This window comes from Lagenorhynchus albirostris, chromosome 7 (genome assembly GCF_949774975.1).
Source record: "Lagenorhynchus albirostris chromosome 7, mLagAlb1.1, whole genome shotgun sequence".
Lineage (NCBI taxonomy): Eukaryota > Metazoa > Chordata > Mammalia > Artiodactyla > Delphinidae > Lagenorhynchus > Lagenorhynchus albirostris.
The window spans coordinates 36,513,558-36,529,960 of NC_083101.1; the positions used below are offsets into that span (position 1 = coordinate 36,513,558).

Here is a 16,403-nt window from a genome sequence, read left to right on the forward strand (position 1 = left end):
AATGCTTTGATCAAAGTGCTGCTTAGGAGGTTAATCTGATCCCTGGGTGCAGGATGGATGGGAACAGAGGCTGTGGGAAAGAAGTTGAGGAATGGCATGATGAAGGTCCAGGCAGGGCAGTGATGTGGACTTCGATGATCTGGGGAGCACTGATGGGAAGTCCCTACCTACCACAAGAGGTAGGGACTGGGAGAGTTGCAGGGGGAAAGGATGAGATCATAAATCATACCTGAAATCACCAAAGCCACTAGTTTATGCTCTCTGGGGGAGTTCCAGTAATTGCCAGGAGACAGAGAAGATGATTTAGGTGATATCCAGAAGGTGGCTAGAAGTATACACAAGGAGGGGAGCTCCTGGCTGGAGTGGGAGAGATGGGGAGAGGGAAGTACTGGGTGACACAGCTGGGAAGAACCCTTGGTTCTAGGGAGAGGCAGAGATTGGACTGTGCAGGGTCTTTCCTCAGCACTCTGCCAGAGCCAGACCAAGGGCCACACAGTGACGTCTGATGGGTCTTGGTTGAGAGGTTAAGACACAGACCCTACTCTCTAAAGCCAAAAAGTATCTGATCCAGAAGAAGGGTGGTAAGAAATGCATACAAATTACTCTAAGATAGGTGCAAATGGTGATGTGGTATGGGTGTGGAGAGGGCAGTGGTGAGCAAGCAAGAACTGAAAAGACGGAAGGGAGGCAAGTCACATTTGGTTGAGAAGTCCTAGAAAAGTTTCATATGGGAGATAAGTGCAGTGTCTATCTCTCATAGCTTGGCATGTTTGGGGGACAGAGAGTAAATTAGTTTGGCTGGGCCTGAAGGGCTTAGTAGAGGAATAATTGAAGGTAGATCTGCTGGGGTGAGGGCAGGGGCCATGTATGCCTTACTTATCTTTGTATTCTTAGGGTCTAGCATTATACCTGGCACATAGCAAGTGTTCAATAAACATTTGTTGCTGGAATGGAGTGGCATTTGAGATGGATCTCAAAGGAGAAGGGTTGTGAGATATATATGATGGAGAGGAAGAAAGGCAGGCTGTGCTCTGGGAAGTGATTTGGCTAGGTGATGGAAGATCAGGAAAGTAAATGGATACAGCTGAAGAAAGTGTGTTGGAGTCAAATCATGGAGCACTTGAGAGCCCAGGTGAGGATTATTACTACATTTGCAGAAGCTGTGGGGAGCCTTTGACGGATCTTACCTGGCCAATGACTCTGTCAGAACCCTGTTCTGGAAGAATCTTCTGGCAGCTCAGGCAGTTAGCATGGCAGAGGGTTCTAAAAACAGGGAGGACAGTTAGGAAAGACTGCTGCAGGGGTTCAGGAGGGAGATGCAGGGGGCCAAGGATGATATTCTAGGAAACAGCAGTGGGCTCAGGTGGAAGGAAAATAATGGAGGTAATATACATAATATAATACTTGTAAGTAATAGCAGAGAGAGGAGGCACAGAGAGAGAGAGGAGATTCACAGATAACTTTTATAGCTTGTGAAACCATGAACAGAAATAGCCACAACAGGAAAAGCCGGTTGTGTGGAATGGAAGGAGATGAGGCAAATGAAGAGTTCAGTGTGGACATATTGAGCATGAGGGACCTGTGGGATATTCAGGAAACATTCCAAAGGATATTGGAAATCTAAGTCTGAAGTTCAGGAGAGAGGAGGATCTAATTCCAGCAATGGTGGGCAAGTTGTTCTGGGCCAACTCTTCTGCTGAAAACAGCTAGAAGATCTGGGCAAAAAGTTTTAAAAATCTCTTTGAAGGCATCAGAGGACTACCAAAGCAGTGAGGAATTGTGGGCCAAAGTTCTAGAAGGGAAGGGAAGCCAAGAAAAGTGAGCCTAACATTTGGAGCCATTTTTCCTCTCAAGGAGACTGTTAGTTGTAAAAGCAGAGGCTGAGAAGCTGAATAGTTGAGGGCCTGCCAAGAAGAAGGGGCCCTGATAAATGTACCAGGCTTTTTGTTGGGACCCCAAAGGGCTACCTACTAGGAATAAAGGGGGAAAAGGCCTTGACTGAATAAAATCGATCCAGGCTTTCTAGTGCCCTTACCTTAGAGCTGCCTGCCAAAAGCAAGAGTAAATTCTCTCTGACAGAAGAAAATTTCATCCAAAAATAAATAAGCACAAAAAGACAAAACATGTTCAGAAATATTTTCAAGGACAGGCATACGATAGAAATTCCAGAGGATTCAGATAATGGAGTTATCAGACCTAGACTTTAAACTAGCTATGATTAAAGACTTCAAGGAATTAAAATAATGAGAATTTCAGCAGTTCAAAATTTTGAGAACTAAAATTTACAGTATCTGATATTAAGAGTTCAATGGAGAGGTTTAATAGTGGATTAGACATAGCTGAAAAGAGAATTAGTGAACCAGAAGACAGAGCAGAAAAATATCCAAGCAGAAACAGAATCAAAAGGATGAAAACCACAGAAAAGAGCATAAAAAACATGGGATATGAGGGACAGGTTTTATAATGTAATTTTAGCAAGGAGAGGACTTCCCTGGTGGTGCAGTGGTTAAGAATCTGCCTGCCAATGCATGGGACACAGGTTCAAGCCCTGGTCTGGGAAGATCCCACATGCCACAGAGCAACTAAGCCCGTGCGCCACAACTACTGAGCCTGTGCTCTAGAGCCCGTGAGCCACAATTACTGAGCCCGCATGCCACGCCCACTGAAGCCCGCACGCCTAGAGCCTGTGCTCCACAACAAGAGAAGCCACCACAATGAGAAGCCCACGCACCACAACAAAGAGTAGCCCCCCGCTCACTACAACTAGAGAAAGCCCACACGCAGCAACGAAGACCCAACACAGCCAAAAATAAATAACTAAATTAATTAATTTAAAAAAAATTCAGCAAGGAGAGTAGAGAAAGAATGGAGCAATGTTGGAAGAGAAAATGGCTAAGAATTTCCCAAAATTGGTAAAGGAAATCAAACCACAGATTTAAGAGAATCACCATGAACTCCAAACAAGATAAAAAGAAAAAAAACCAAAAACGCTCCCTAAAAGAACTGTTTAAAATCTACATGCCTCTTGTGCATTTTAAAATTGACATCTAATTTTTTTCATAACTTAATTAGTTGTAAGGGATATAATTTCTCATATCTTGTAATAGTGATCCTTTCAAATAAAATCGTTGCATTGCTCTTTTAAATGTATCTGGTAGCATCTAAATACCATAGTGATTTGATACTCACCATAATCCATTAAAAAATGATAAAGCTTTTCATTAATATTAAATTTCAGATTCTTACTTTTTCTCCATAACACATACTACCATTCCAACACTTGCCCCTATCATACTTCCTGGTAACAAAAATATGTAATATAATTAATTTTAAAATATCCTATGACCATAAGGCTCTGAATGTTAAAATTTTGTTTTGTATTGACATCATTATTAGTAGTATACATTTAACCAAAGCAACAAAATATACCAGAAAATTTTATAAATAATTACTAAATATAAAAAGTAAAATTTTATTAGAACTTCATGTCTTAAAGATCTTGATGGGCTTGTATTATCTATTGTGTAATTAGAATTTAGTACCTTAAAATAACAAACATTTATTATTTCACATAGTTTTTGAGGGTCAGGAATCTGAGGGGCATCTCTCATGAGGTTGTCTCACGTGGCTATTGTCAGGAAGTGTCAGTTCCTTGCCACATGGGCCTCTCCAAAAGTTTGCTCATGACACAGAAGTTGACATCCCCCAGAGTGAGTAATCCAAGAAAGAAAGAATGACCAAGACAGAGGCATGGTATCTTTTTAATAACTTTATTGAGGTAAAATTCACATACCATACAATTAACCCATTTAAAGTATACAATTCAGTGGCTTTTAGTATAGTCACAGAACTGTGCATATATCACTACTATCAATTTTAGAACCTTTTTATTACCCCCCAAAAGAAACTTTGTACTTTCAGTCTCCACTTCTCACTACTCTCAAATTCCCCAGCTCTAGGCAACAACTAATTTTCTATTTTCTGTCTCTGTAGAGTTGCCTATTGTGGACATTTCATAAAAATGGAATTATACAACATGTGGTCTTTTGTGACTGGCTTCTTTCATTTAGCATAATGTTTTCAAGGTTCACCCATGTTATAGCATGTGTGAGTACTTCATGCCTTTTTATGGCTTAATAATATTCCACTATATGGATATACTACATTTATTTATTTATGAGTGGAGCATTTGGGTTATTTCCACTTCTTAACTACTATGTATGATACTGCTATGAACATTCATGTACAAGTTTTTGTGTGCATACATGTTTTTATTTCTCTTGAGTATGTATACCTAGGAATGAAATTAATGGGTATGTATACCCAGTATATATATTACTGGGTCATATGATAACTGCATGTTTAATCATTTGAGAAATTGCCAGACTGTTTTCCAAAGTGGTTGTACTATTTTACATTCCCACCAACATTGTTTGAGGGTTCCAGTTTTTCCACATTCTCACTAATATTTCTTATCTGTTTTTTTTTAAGTTATTATAACCATCCTAGTGGGTATGAAGTGGCATCTCATTGTGGTTTTGATTTGTATTTCACTGATGGCTAATGATATTGAGCATCTTTTCATGTGCATGTTGGCTATGTGTGTATCTTCTTTGAGGAAACGTATTCAGATCCTTTGCCCATCTTTAAATTGCTTTTTTTCCCTTTTATTACTGAGTTGTAAGACTTCCTTATATATTCTAATACAGGTTCCTTGTCATATATGTGCTTTTCAAATATTTTTTCCATTTGTGTCTTTTCACTTTCTTGATGGTGTCCTTTGAGGCACAAAAGTTTTTAATTTTTATGATGGTTCTTTATGTTTTTGGTAATATCTAAGAAACTACTGGCTATCCAAGGTCATAAAGGTACCTATGTGAGACTGACAAAAGTTTTTTAAAAATTCAAATCAGGAATAAAAATAGGATCACTGAAGAGTCTAAAGACATTATAAAGATCATAAAAGTATATACAGACAATTGTATGTTAATACATTTGAAAATGTAAATGAAATAGAGAAATTCCTAGAAAATACAACTTAAAAATAACACGAGGAGAAATAGAACTGAATATTCCTATAACTAGTAAAAACATCTTAATAAAACACTTCAAAGAAAATTTCATTTGGCTTCATTAGTGAAAATTCCAGTCTTCACAAATTCTTCCAGAGAATTTTAAAAAGGAGAATACACTTCTTAACTCGTTTTATGGGAAGCATAATCTTGATACAAAACCCAACAAAGACAGTAAGAGAAAGGAAAATTATAGGCGAAGTCATTCATGAATATAGTTGAAAAGACCCTGAGTGGGAGTAGGATGGAGTAAGCACATCCCTCTTGGTCTTTCCCACTGAATGCAGCTATAAAACCTAGCCAGAATAAACGGAGCAGAAGCTACCTGAGGACTCTGAAAAGGACTCTGGCAAATTGGGGAAGACCGAAATATGGAGCTCTGAACTGGCAATGAGCTCACCATTTTTTATCCTCTGGTCCTCTGCCACTTGACTGCAGACATAGGCACAGCTATGAAAATGCATGGCAGAGTGGGCTAAGTAAAGCTCTAGCTTTCACTTTACTCTGGCTGGCAAATCAAAAAGAGTAACCCTGGGGAACTGAAGAGTACAAGGGAGATCATAGAGAGTGAGGAGCTTGGGAGAGTGACACCATAAAAAATTGTTTACAAATTCCTGGGCTCAGCCCTTACCTGTAGTTTGGTTGACCTGGTCTTAGTCGGCATATAAAAGACTTACAGAACTGAATTTACCATCATCCAGGTCCCAGACTGGCCACTGGGTTGTGCAAACATGGGACAGATCCAAATACCATTGCAAAATCCTTGAAGATTGAAATGAAATCCCAACCACAGCTCACAACAGGTCAGTTGGAACTTATGTCCTGAAACTAATTAGGTCAATTGCATACTAATACAAAAACATCAACATTCTTCATAGGATTTAAATAAGACTCAAGTCTCATGTCATGGTATTCAAAATATTTATGATACAATCTAGAATTACTTGGCATATGAATAACCAGGAAAATCTCAACTCACAAATAAAAAGTCAATCAACACATGTCAATGCCAAGATGACTTAGATATTGGCATTATCTGACAAAATCTTTACATCAGCTATTATAAAAATGCTGTAACAAATAACTGTAAACACCCTTGGAACAAATGGAAAACTAGAAAGTTTCAGTAAAGAAATGGAAAATATAAAGAATAACAAAATGGAAATGTTTGAACTGGAAGATTTTAAAAACAAACTTAAAAACTCACTGGATAGACTCCAAAACAAAATGGAGATGACAGAGGTAAGAGTTATTGAACATGAAGATTGATCAGTAGATATTAGTCTGAACAGTGAGGGAAAAAAAGAAAAAAGCTGACAAGAGCCCCAGGGACTTGTGGAACCACAACAAAAAGTCCAACATTCGTTCCATCAGACTCCTAGAAAGAGAAAGGGTGCAGAGCTGGAAAAAATATTTGAAATAATAAGAGCTGAAAACTCGTCAAATTTGGCAAAGACATAAATCTACAGATTCAAAAAGCTCAGTGAATCCCAAACAAAATAAAGCCAAAGAAATTTATATCTAGACTCATGATAAAACAGCTGAAAGCTAAAGAAAATAAAAAATCTTGAAAGCAGCCAGACAAAAATAACACATTACTGACAAGGGAACAATGATTTGAATGAATGTTGAATTCTCATCAGAAACCATGAAGGCCAGAGGAAGTGGCACAACATTTTTGGAAAAAAGAACTATCAAGCTAGAATTTTATATCCAGTGAGAATATTTCACCTTCAGTGAATATTTCATGAAGATTTCATAAAGATAAAGTCATTCTCAGGAGGAAAAGTAAGAGAATTCATGGCCAGCTGACATATTCCAAAAGAAGTGCTAATGAAAGTTTTTCAGAGAAAAGGGAAATGACACCAAAAGGAAACTCGAAACATCAGGAATGAAGAAAGAGTGACAGAAATGATAAATATCTAGGTACATACAATAGATTATTATTTTTCTCTTGAGTTTTTTAAAATATGCTTGATATTTGAAAGCAAAAAAACAACAGTGTCTGATGGGGTTTTCAGTGTTTGTAGGTGTAATATATAAGACAACTATAATATAAAGAAGGGAAGTAAAAGGATCTATATGGCAGTAAGGTTTTTATATTCCACTTGAAGTAGGAAAGTATTAATTTAAAAAAGACTATTGGGAAAGGTGGGAGGGAGGGATAAATAAGGAGTTTGGGATTAACATATACACAGTACTATATATAAAACAGATAATCAACAAGGACCTACTATATAGCACAGGGAACTCTACTCAATATTATGTAATAACCTAAATGGGAAAAGAATCTGAAAAAGAATAAAATATATGTATATGTATAACTGAATCACTTTGCTGTACACCTGAAAGTAACACAGCATTATAAATCAACCATACTCCAATATAAAATAAAAAAAAATTTTAAAGACTACTAAGTTCAGTATGTACATTGTAATCCCTAAAGCAACCATAAAGCCTTTATACAAAGAGATATAGTCAAAACACAATAAATTAAGATGGGATACTAAAAAATTTTCAAATAACCCAAAGGAAGACAGATGAATGAAAGAGGGAAAAGGGGGAAAAAATAAAAAGACCTAAATCCAAATGTATCAATCAATTGCATTAAATGTATTTTAAACACACCAATGGAAAAAAAACCAGAGGTGGTTAGAACGAATAACAAAACAGGAACCAATTGTATTCTGCCTATAAGAAACTCACTTCAAATATAATAATATAGATAGATTCAAAATAAAATGATGAAAAAAGATATACCATGCAAACACTCATGTCAGACAAAGTAGACTCAAAGCAAGGAGAATTACAAAGGATAAAGGCATATATTACATAATGATAAAAGGATCAATTCACCAAGAAAACATTACAATTCTAAATATGTATGTAAAGCAACAACAATCTCAAAATACATGAAGCAAAAAGTGACAGAAGTGAAAGGAGAAACACAAATCCACAATTATAGTTGGAAAAAGTACAATGTATGTTCTCTGATTGTAATGGAATTAATGTAGATATCGCAAACAGAGCGATATTAGGAAAATTCCAAACCTTTGGAAATTAAACAACACACTTCTAAATAACTCAAAGTCTCAAGGGGAATTGGAAAATATTTTGAACTGAATAAGTGAAAATACAACATATAGAATTTGTGGGATGTAGTTTTTAGAGTGAAATTTATAGTATTAAATGCTTATATTCGAAAAGAAGAGAAGTCTCAAGTAACTAATCTAAGTTTCCACCTAAGAAACTAGAAAAAGAAGAGCAAAATAAACTCAAAGCAAGCAGAAAGAAAGAAATAATAAGAGTATAAACCCATAAAACTGAAAACTGAAAAATAGAAAATTAATGAAATTAAATGCTGGCTCTTTGAAAAAATTCAATAAATCTCTCACAAGACTGGCAAGAAAAGATAGAGGACATAAATTACCACTGTCACAGAATGAAAGGCCTGGCAAACATTAAAAGGATAATAAGAGAATATTATGAACAACTCCATGCACATAAATTTGACAATTTAAGTGAAATGGACAAATTCCTGAAAGCCATAAGCTACTCAAACTCACCAAAGATGACACAGATACCCTAAATAGTCCTATAACTATCTAAGAAATTGAATTTGTAGCTTAAAACCTTTCATGAAAATAAACCTCCAGACCAGATGGCATTGCTGGCCAGTTCAACTAAATATTTAAAAGAGTAAGACAAATTCTACACAATGTCTCCAGGGGAAAGAAAAAAGAGAGAAATACAAAATATCGTAAATCAACTATATTTCAATAAAAAGTTTTTAAAAAGAGAGAGAGAGAAAAAGGAGCACTTCCCAACTCATTTTATGGGGCAAGCATTACTCTGATGCCAAAAGTAGACAAAGGTAGTACCAAAAAAGAAAAGAAAACTGTAGATCAACATCCCCTAAGAACAGAGATGCAAAAATCCTACAGAATGTTAGCAAACTGAATCTAGCAACATATAAAAAGAACAATATATCATGACAAAATGTAGCTTATCCCAGGATGCAAAGCTGGTTCAATATTTGCAAAATAAATCATTAATCCACCACATTCACAGTCTAATGACTAAAACTCACATAATTATATTAATTCACACAGAAAAAATATTTGACAAAATTCAACATTCATTTTTTATAAAATCTCAGCAAACTAGGAATGGAGCAGAACTTCCTCAGCCTGATAAAGGACATCTATGAAAAACCTATTTAATGGTGAAAGACTGAATGCTCTCCCCCTAGGATCAGGGATAAGTCAAGGATGTTCCCACTCATCATTCCTATTCAACATTGTACTGGAAGTCCTAGCCAGCACAGCAAGACAAGAAAAAGACATAAAAGGCATACAGATTAGAGAGGAAGAAATAAATGTGTCCCTATTTGTAGATGACATGATTGTCTACATAGAAAATTTCAAGAAATCTACCCAATAAACTCCTAAAATAAGTGAGTTTAGCAAAGTTGCAAGGTATATGGTCGACACACAAAAATCAATTGTATTTTTATATAGTACTAGCAGTGTATTATTAGAAACTAAAAAATTGAAAATACCGTTTATAATAGCTCCATATGATAACTTTACAAATAAAAACCTGAGTGAATATATAGTGGATGGAATCTGGTAATATTTTAAAGAAATTATATAATTACTGAGGCTAATAATTATATAAATGTATATTGTATTTTATATAAAAAAATATATGTAATATGTCATAGGCAAGTTAGGTTTATCCCAGGAATGGATGGATGGTTTTACATTGACAAATTAATAAAAGTGAATTGTCCTAAAACAAGGAAAATACATGCTCATTTCAATAGATTCAGAAAAATATTTGATAATTCAACATCTATCACAATAAAATCTTTTAGCAACTTGGAATAGAGGGAACTTCCTTAAAAAAAAACAAGTCATTATTTATACATGATATAATTGTGTACATGGAAACTATGGAAATATCTCCAAATAAATTATTACAAATTCTTTCTATATTCTGGATGCAAGTCCTTTGCCAGATAGGTGATTTGCAAATATTTTCTTCAATATGTGGCTTGTCTTTTCATCCCCTTAACAGTGCCTTTCCCAGAGCAAAAGTTTTTCATTTTGATGAGGTCCAATTTACCAATTTTTAAATGGATCATGCTTTTGGTGTCGTATTTAAGAAATCTTTGCTTAACCCCCAGTTACAAAGATTTTGTCCATGTTTTCTTCCAGAAGTTTTGTAGTTTTACATATTACATTTAGAGCTGTGATTCATATTGAGCGGAGAGAAGATATTTACCACATGTACAACTGATAAAGGGCTCACATCTAGAATATCTAAACATCTCCTACAATCTGCTAAATACATAATGAATATACAGAAATCAACTGTATTTCTATAGACTATAAAAAGAGGAAATGGATTTTTAAAAGAATACTATGTATTTTTAAAAGAATATAATATACATAACTATATATATTTTAATAATATTTGTTAATTTTAAAACATCAAGTACCTAGGAATAAATCTAACAAAAGTTGTGTAAGACCTCTACAAAGTATAAAACTTTAAGAGGAATTAAAGAAGGCTCACCAAAATGGAAACATACCAAGTCCGTGAATTTTAAAAACTGATATTCTAAATATACGAAAATTTCCTAAATTGATCTGTAAATTCATTGCAATCACAACCAAAATCCCAAAAGTTTTTTTGGGGGGGATCTTGACAAATGAATTCTAAACTGTATAGGATATGTTAAAGCTATAGAAATGGAGGCTGTGGTATTGGCATAAGGTCAGACGGATAGACTAATGGAATAAGAGAGCTCATAAGCATGTCCACCCATGTATGGACATGTGATTTACAACGAAGGTGGCACTGCAGAGAAGTGGGAAAATTGGTACTGGGACAATTATATATCCATATGGGATATTCGTGTCCTCTGGGTAGAGAATGGTTTCCTCAAGTATCACGAGCAGTAACTAAAAATGAAAAGACAAATCAGACTAACTAAAATTAAAATATATCATTATGAGTGAAAGGGCAAGCCACAGAGTGGAAGAAGATATTTACCACATTTGAAACTGGTAAAGGACTCATATCCAGTATATATTAAGAATTCCAACAAGTCAAAAAGAGAAAATAGTCAACCAAATAGAAAAAAGCAAAGATTTCACAAAAGAGGAAATCCAAACGTCCAATAAACAGTAAAAGGTGCTTGACCTATAATTATCAATCAAGAGAATGCAAATTAAAACTGCATGGAGATAATACTTCATAATCTGATCGGCGATAATAAAAGTCGGACAATACCAAGTACTGGCAAGCATGTAGAAACAACAGGACTTCTCATGTACTGCTGATGGCAATGTAAATTGGCACAATCACTTTGCAAAATAGTTTGGCATTATCTAGAAATGAAGACAGCAATTCCACTGCTAGGTATATGTCCAGATAAACTTGAGTACACGTGCACCAAGATACATTTACAAGAATAGCATTGCCTGTAATTGTCCAAACTGGAAACAACCCAGATGTCCATCAACAGGAGACTGGATAAATGAAAGGATATGTTCATATGACAGAAAACTATACAGAAGAAGGATGGGAAGAACTACACCTACATAACAACATGGATCAACTGTGAAAACAATTTGACTGAAAGAAGCCAGACACAAAATAATTCACACTGTACAATTCTCTTATGTAAAGTTCAAGGACAGGCTAAACTAATCTGTGTATTAGAAAGGCTTACTTAGATGGTAAACTATATAGAAAAGCAAGGAAGGCATTATCATAAAGGTCAGAGGGGAGAGAAGGGATATAATCAGGAAGGGGGCCACATAGGAGACTTTTGAGGTATTGGCAATATTCTATTTCTTGAACTCAATAGTGGTTACATGGATATTTACAATAATTCGTTAAGCTATACAATTATGTATTTTCACTTTTCTATGTGTGTTATATCCCTAATAAAAAAGGTTTTAAATGTTTCTTACAAGTCTGAATAAAGCATTCTAATAATAAAATTTTTTAAATTTATTTTTGGCCACACTGCACGGCATGTGGGATCTTAGTTTCCCGACCAGGGATCAGACCCATGCCCCCGGCAGTGGAAGCACAGAGTCTTAACCACTGGACCACTAGGGAAGTCCCAAATATTGTTTTGATTTTTTAAATTTTAATTGTAATTTTTTTGGCCATGCTGCACGCTTGAGGGATCTCAGTTCACCGACGAGGGATTGAACCCGGGCCCTCAGCAGTGAAAGGGCGGAGTCCTAACCACTGGAGTGCCAAGGAATTCCCAATAAGCGTTCTAACTTACAGTTGATATATTTACTTTTGCTCAAAGATATAACACTGTTCTTTTGAAAGTAAACGTGGGGGACTTCCCTGGTGGTGCAGTGGTTAAGAATTCACCTGCCAATGCAGGGGACATAGGTTCGAGCCCGGGTCCGGAAAGATCCCACATGCCACGGAGCAACTAAGCCCGTGTGCCACAACTACAGAGCTTGCACTGGAGAGCCCGCGAGCCACAACTATTGAGCCCATGAGCCGCAACTACTGAAGCCCGCGTGCCTGGAGCCCGCCCCGCAACAAGAGAAGCCACCGCAATGAGAAGCCCGCGCACAGTGACGAAAACCCAATGCAGCCAAAAATAAATAAATTATATAATAAATTTTTAAAAAAATTTTTTTAAAAAGTAAGTAAATGTGGAACTTTTTATGTCATCCTTTAAATGCTACCAAATATGCAAATAGACCCAGGAGAATGGGAGTGCTTTCTTAATACTGAGAATAGTGAAAATGCAGAGAGGACATGCCTGGTAGTGGATATTTTCTAACATACTTTTTAAAATCTTAAATATTCTAAGATAGATGGCTAGGTAGGAAGGCATAGAGACTTGTCATGATTCTGTGGCCTGAATGAAATAATACATAGAGACTTGTCATGATTCTGTGGACTGAATGAAATAATGAACTACAACTGTCATGTTTCTGAGCCAGGCTATCTTTGTTTTGACTTCACAGAACTCTTCCTCAAGAGTAATACTTTCTCTCCTAACAGTTGAGCACAGAAGAGGCAAGGTTATTAAACAACTGTAATCAAAAATAAGCCCCTGAAAAGATACCCAGCATCATTAGACATCAGGGCAATACAAATCAAAACCACAATGAGATGTTACTTTCTCCCACTAGGATGACTATATTTGGGAAGACAGATAATAAAAAGTGCTGGTGAGGGCTTCCCTGGTGGCACAGTGGTTGAGAGTCCGCCTGCCGATGCAGGGGACACGGGTTCGTGCCCCAGTCCGGGAAGATCCCACATGCCGCAGAACGGCTGGGCCTGTGAGCCATGGCCGCTGAGCCTGTGCGTCCGGAGCCTGTGCTCCACAACGGGAGAGGCCACAACAGTGAGAGGCCCACGTACCGCAAAAAAAAAAAAAAAAAAAATCACTAAAAAATTAGAACCCTAATACATTGTAGGCGGGAATGTAAAATGATGCAGCTCCTCTGGGAAACAGTCTGGCAGTTCCTCAAATGGTTAAACATAGAGTTAAAATTTGATCTAAAAATTCTATTCCCATGTATATACCCAAGAGAAATGAAAACATATGTGAATACAAAACCTTGTACACAAATGTTCATAGAGCACTATTCTTATAGCCAAGAAGTGGAAACAACCCAAATGTCCATCAACTAACTGATAAACGGATACATAAAATGTGGTATAACCTCACAATGGAATAGTATTCAGCTGTAAGAAGGAATGAAGTACTGGCACATGCCACGACATGGATGAACCTTGAAAACCTTATGCGAAGTGAGAGCTAGAAAAAAGGTCGTATTTTATATGAAATGTCTAGAATAGGCTAATCCATAGAGACAGAAAGTAGCTTAGTGGTTGCCAGGGGCTGGGAAAATGAGGGGGTTGGAGTGTTACAGGTAAGGGGTACAAGGTTTCTTTTTGGAGCAATGAAAATGTTCTAAAATTGATTGTGGCAATGATTGTACAACTCTGTGAATATATAAAAGCCATTGAATTCTACACTTTAAATGGGTGAATTGTAGTATGTGAATTACACCTCAATAAAGCTTTTAAAAATATGTCATCGTACCATTGTGCTATTTAACATTTCTGAAAAACCCAACTTGGACCAAAATACCCCAGTTTCTAACACCAGATTTCACACCTTAGCAGAAACACTGTCTAGAAAAGCCAGAAAAATACAATAAACCCTTCTTTGGATATTGGTGTCTTGATGAAAGGAGTCTTTGCCGACACTTCACTGACACCAGTTTATACCCTTATGTGGCATCCGGGGAAGTGCATCCTGGGAAGATTTGGGATGGTTAAAGTTTGCTCTGTGTGTGTGTATGTAAAATGTTTGACAGATAATTTTGAAAGGGAAGATGGGAAAAGGGAGCTAGAATGAAATCTCCACCACAGGTGTATTCTCAGATCAATTTTAGGAAAAAGTTGAGGATCTGGAAACTGATTCCCTTAAAACTATGAATGTCTGAATTTCCCTTGGAAAGACTTCATGTACCCCAGTTTGAAGACCTGGATTGCAGTACAAAAGTCATGTCTTTCAAGACCATAATCTCTGCTATGAATTGCTAAAGTTCCCCTAGCAACAAAAGAATTGGACTCTGATTCCTACATTCAGCTGTGTCAGCCTCCTCAAGGTGATAAACCCGGATGCTTCAGCCTCATGGTCTAATTTTAACGTGGGAAGGAGGAAGGAAAGGCCACATTGGTTAATATATCAAATTATAATCCCACTATGCTAAACATCTCCCATTTTAGCAAGTACTCTAGTGATTCTGCTGCAGATGGGAGTGCCCAATACTGTCCAGTACTGCAAGGAAAAGAAAGAATGCTGAGAAAAAGACAGAGGACAGTGTCATCAGGAGACAGTTTGGTGGCATGGTGGGAACAGAAGCCAGACTGAGTGGGTTAGAGATTGGTCTGGAGCCAGAGAGCAGAAGCAACATTTAGGAAGCTCAGCTGAGGAGAGATATGCACAGATAGCAAGAGGCGGACCTCAGAACTGAGGAGGGTTTGTTTTCAGAGAAGGAGAACCTTGATAGGAGAACCTTTATGGGATGAAGAGAAGACATCAGGAAGGGGATGTGGAGAGAGATGGGCACTGGGGAGCCTGAAAAGTTGTTAGGTCACAGAATGGAGAGACAGGGAGGGGGGCTTCCCTGGTGGCGTAGTGGTATAAGAATCCGCCTGTCAGTGCAGGGGACATGGGTTCGAGCCCTGGTCTGGGAAGATCCCACATGCCACGGAGCAACTAAGCCCGTGCGCCACAACTACTGAGCCCGTCCACAACTACTGAGCCCATGAGCCACAACTACTGAAGCTCGCGTGCCTAGAGCCCGTGCTCCGCAACAAGAGAAGCCACCGCAATGAGAAGCCCGCGCACCACAACAAGAGTAGTCCCTGCTCACTGCAACTAGAGAAAGCCCGCGCGCAGCAACGAAGACCCAACGCAGCCAAAAATAAATAAACAAAAATTAAAATAAATAAATTTATTTTTAAAAAAAGAGAGACAGGGAGGGGTCAGCTTTGAATCATGGAAGGACACCTCTTCCTCTGAGGTGCAGAAAAGAAGCAGAAGCTCTGGGGGATAACGGATTGTTTATGGTGCTAGGTAACTTGACCTCTATTTCTTTGGAGTTCTGGTGGCAGAACGAGAGGTAAGTGGCTGAGAAGAAAGAGAAAGGAAGGGCCGGGCCCCAGGACACCAGAGAAGGTTGGAGAATCAGCACTAGGGAATGGCATCTGGTGTCATAAGAGGTGACTCTGAGGTCAGCCAAGCCTGCTGGGGTGCTGACGGGGCAGCTGGGCTTAGCTGCGTGGGTCTCTAAGACCCTGTTCTTCCAGCTGGGGGATGCAATGAAGTGAGCAGAGGCGGGGGCTGCCCAGGATTGGAGAAGTGAGAAACGTGGGAGAAGTTCCAGGGGAGAGCGTGTCAGCTGTGACGTCCAAGGTCCTGGCCTGCAAGGAGGAAAGTAAGACTTGGGCAGAGGGGTAGGCTTTGAAGAGGGAGGCCACCTGTCAGCGAAGCCAGGAAGATGCTTCGAGGCAGGTGGAGTAGGACTGAGTGGGAAAAGGCAGGGGATGGAGCAGATTTGAACCATGAGGATATGTAAAGTATCCTGCACTGTATAATACAGTCGCCACTAGCTTTGTGGGGCTATATGTATGTAGTGAGTCCAAAATGAGCCATGCTGTAAGTGTAATACACACTGGCACAGGGACCTGCACAGAGAGGCCTCAGTGGCTGGTGTGTGTGTGTGTGTGTGTGTGTGTGTGTGTGTGTGTGTG

General features: G+C 37.9%; 1 protein-coding gene across 1 annotated transcript in view; it reads right to left on the reverse strand.

The window, feature by feature from the left end:
- Positions 1–1,222: 1,222 nt before the first annotated feature.
- The window catches only part of GLIPR2 (GLI pathogenesis related 2), a 43,141-nt gene continuing 27,960 nt past the window's right edge, over positions 1,223–16,403 (reverse strand). Inside the window, exon 5 of the mRNA XM_060153405.1 lies at positions 1,223–1,263. Within this exon, the coding sequence (XP_060009388.1) occupies positions 1,238–1,263 (26 nt within the window). The 3' untranslated portion in view covers positions 1,223–1,237. The remainder of the gene's footprint in view (positions 1,264–16,403) is intronic.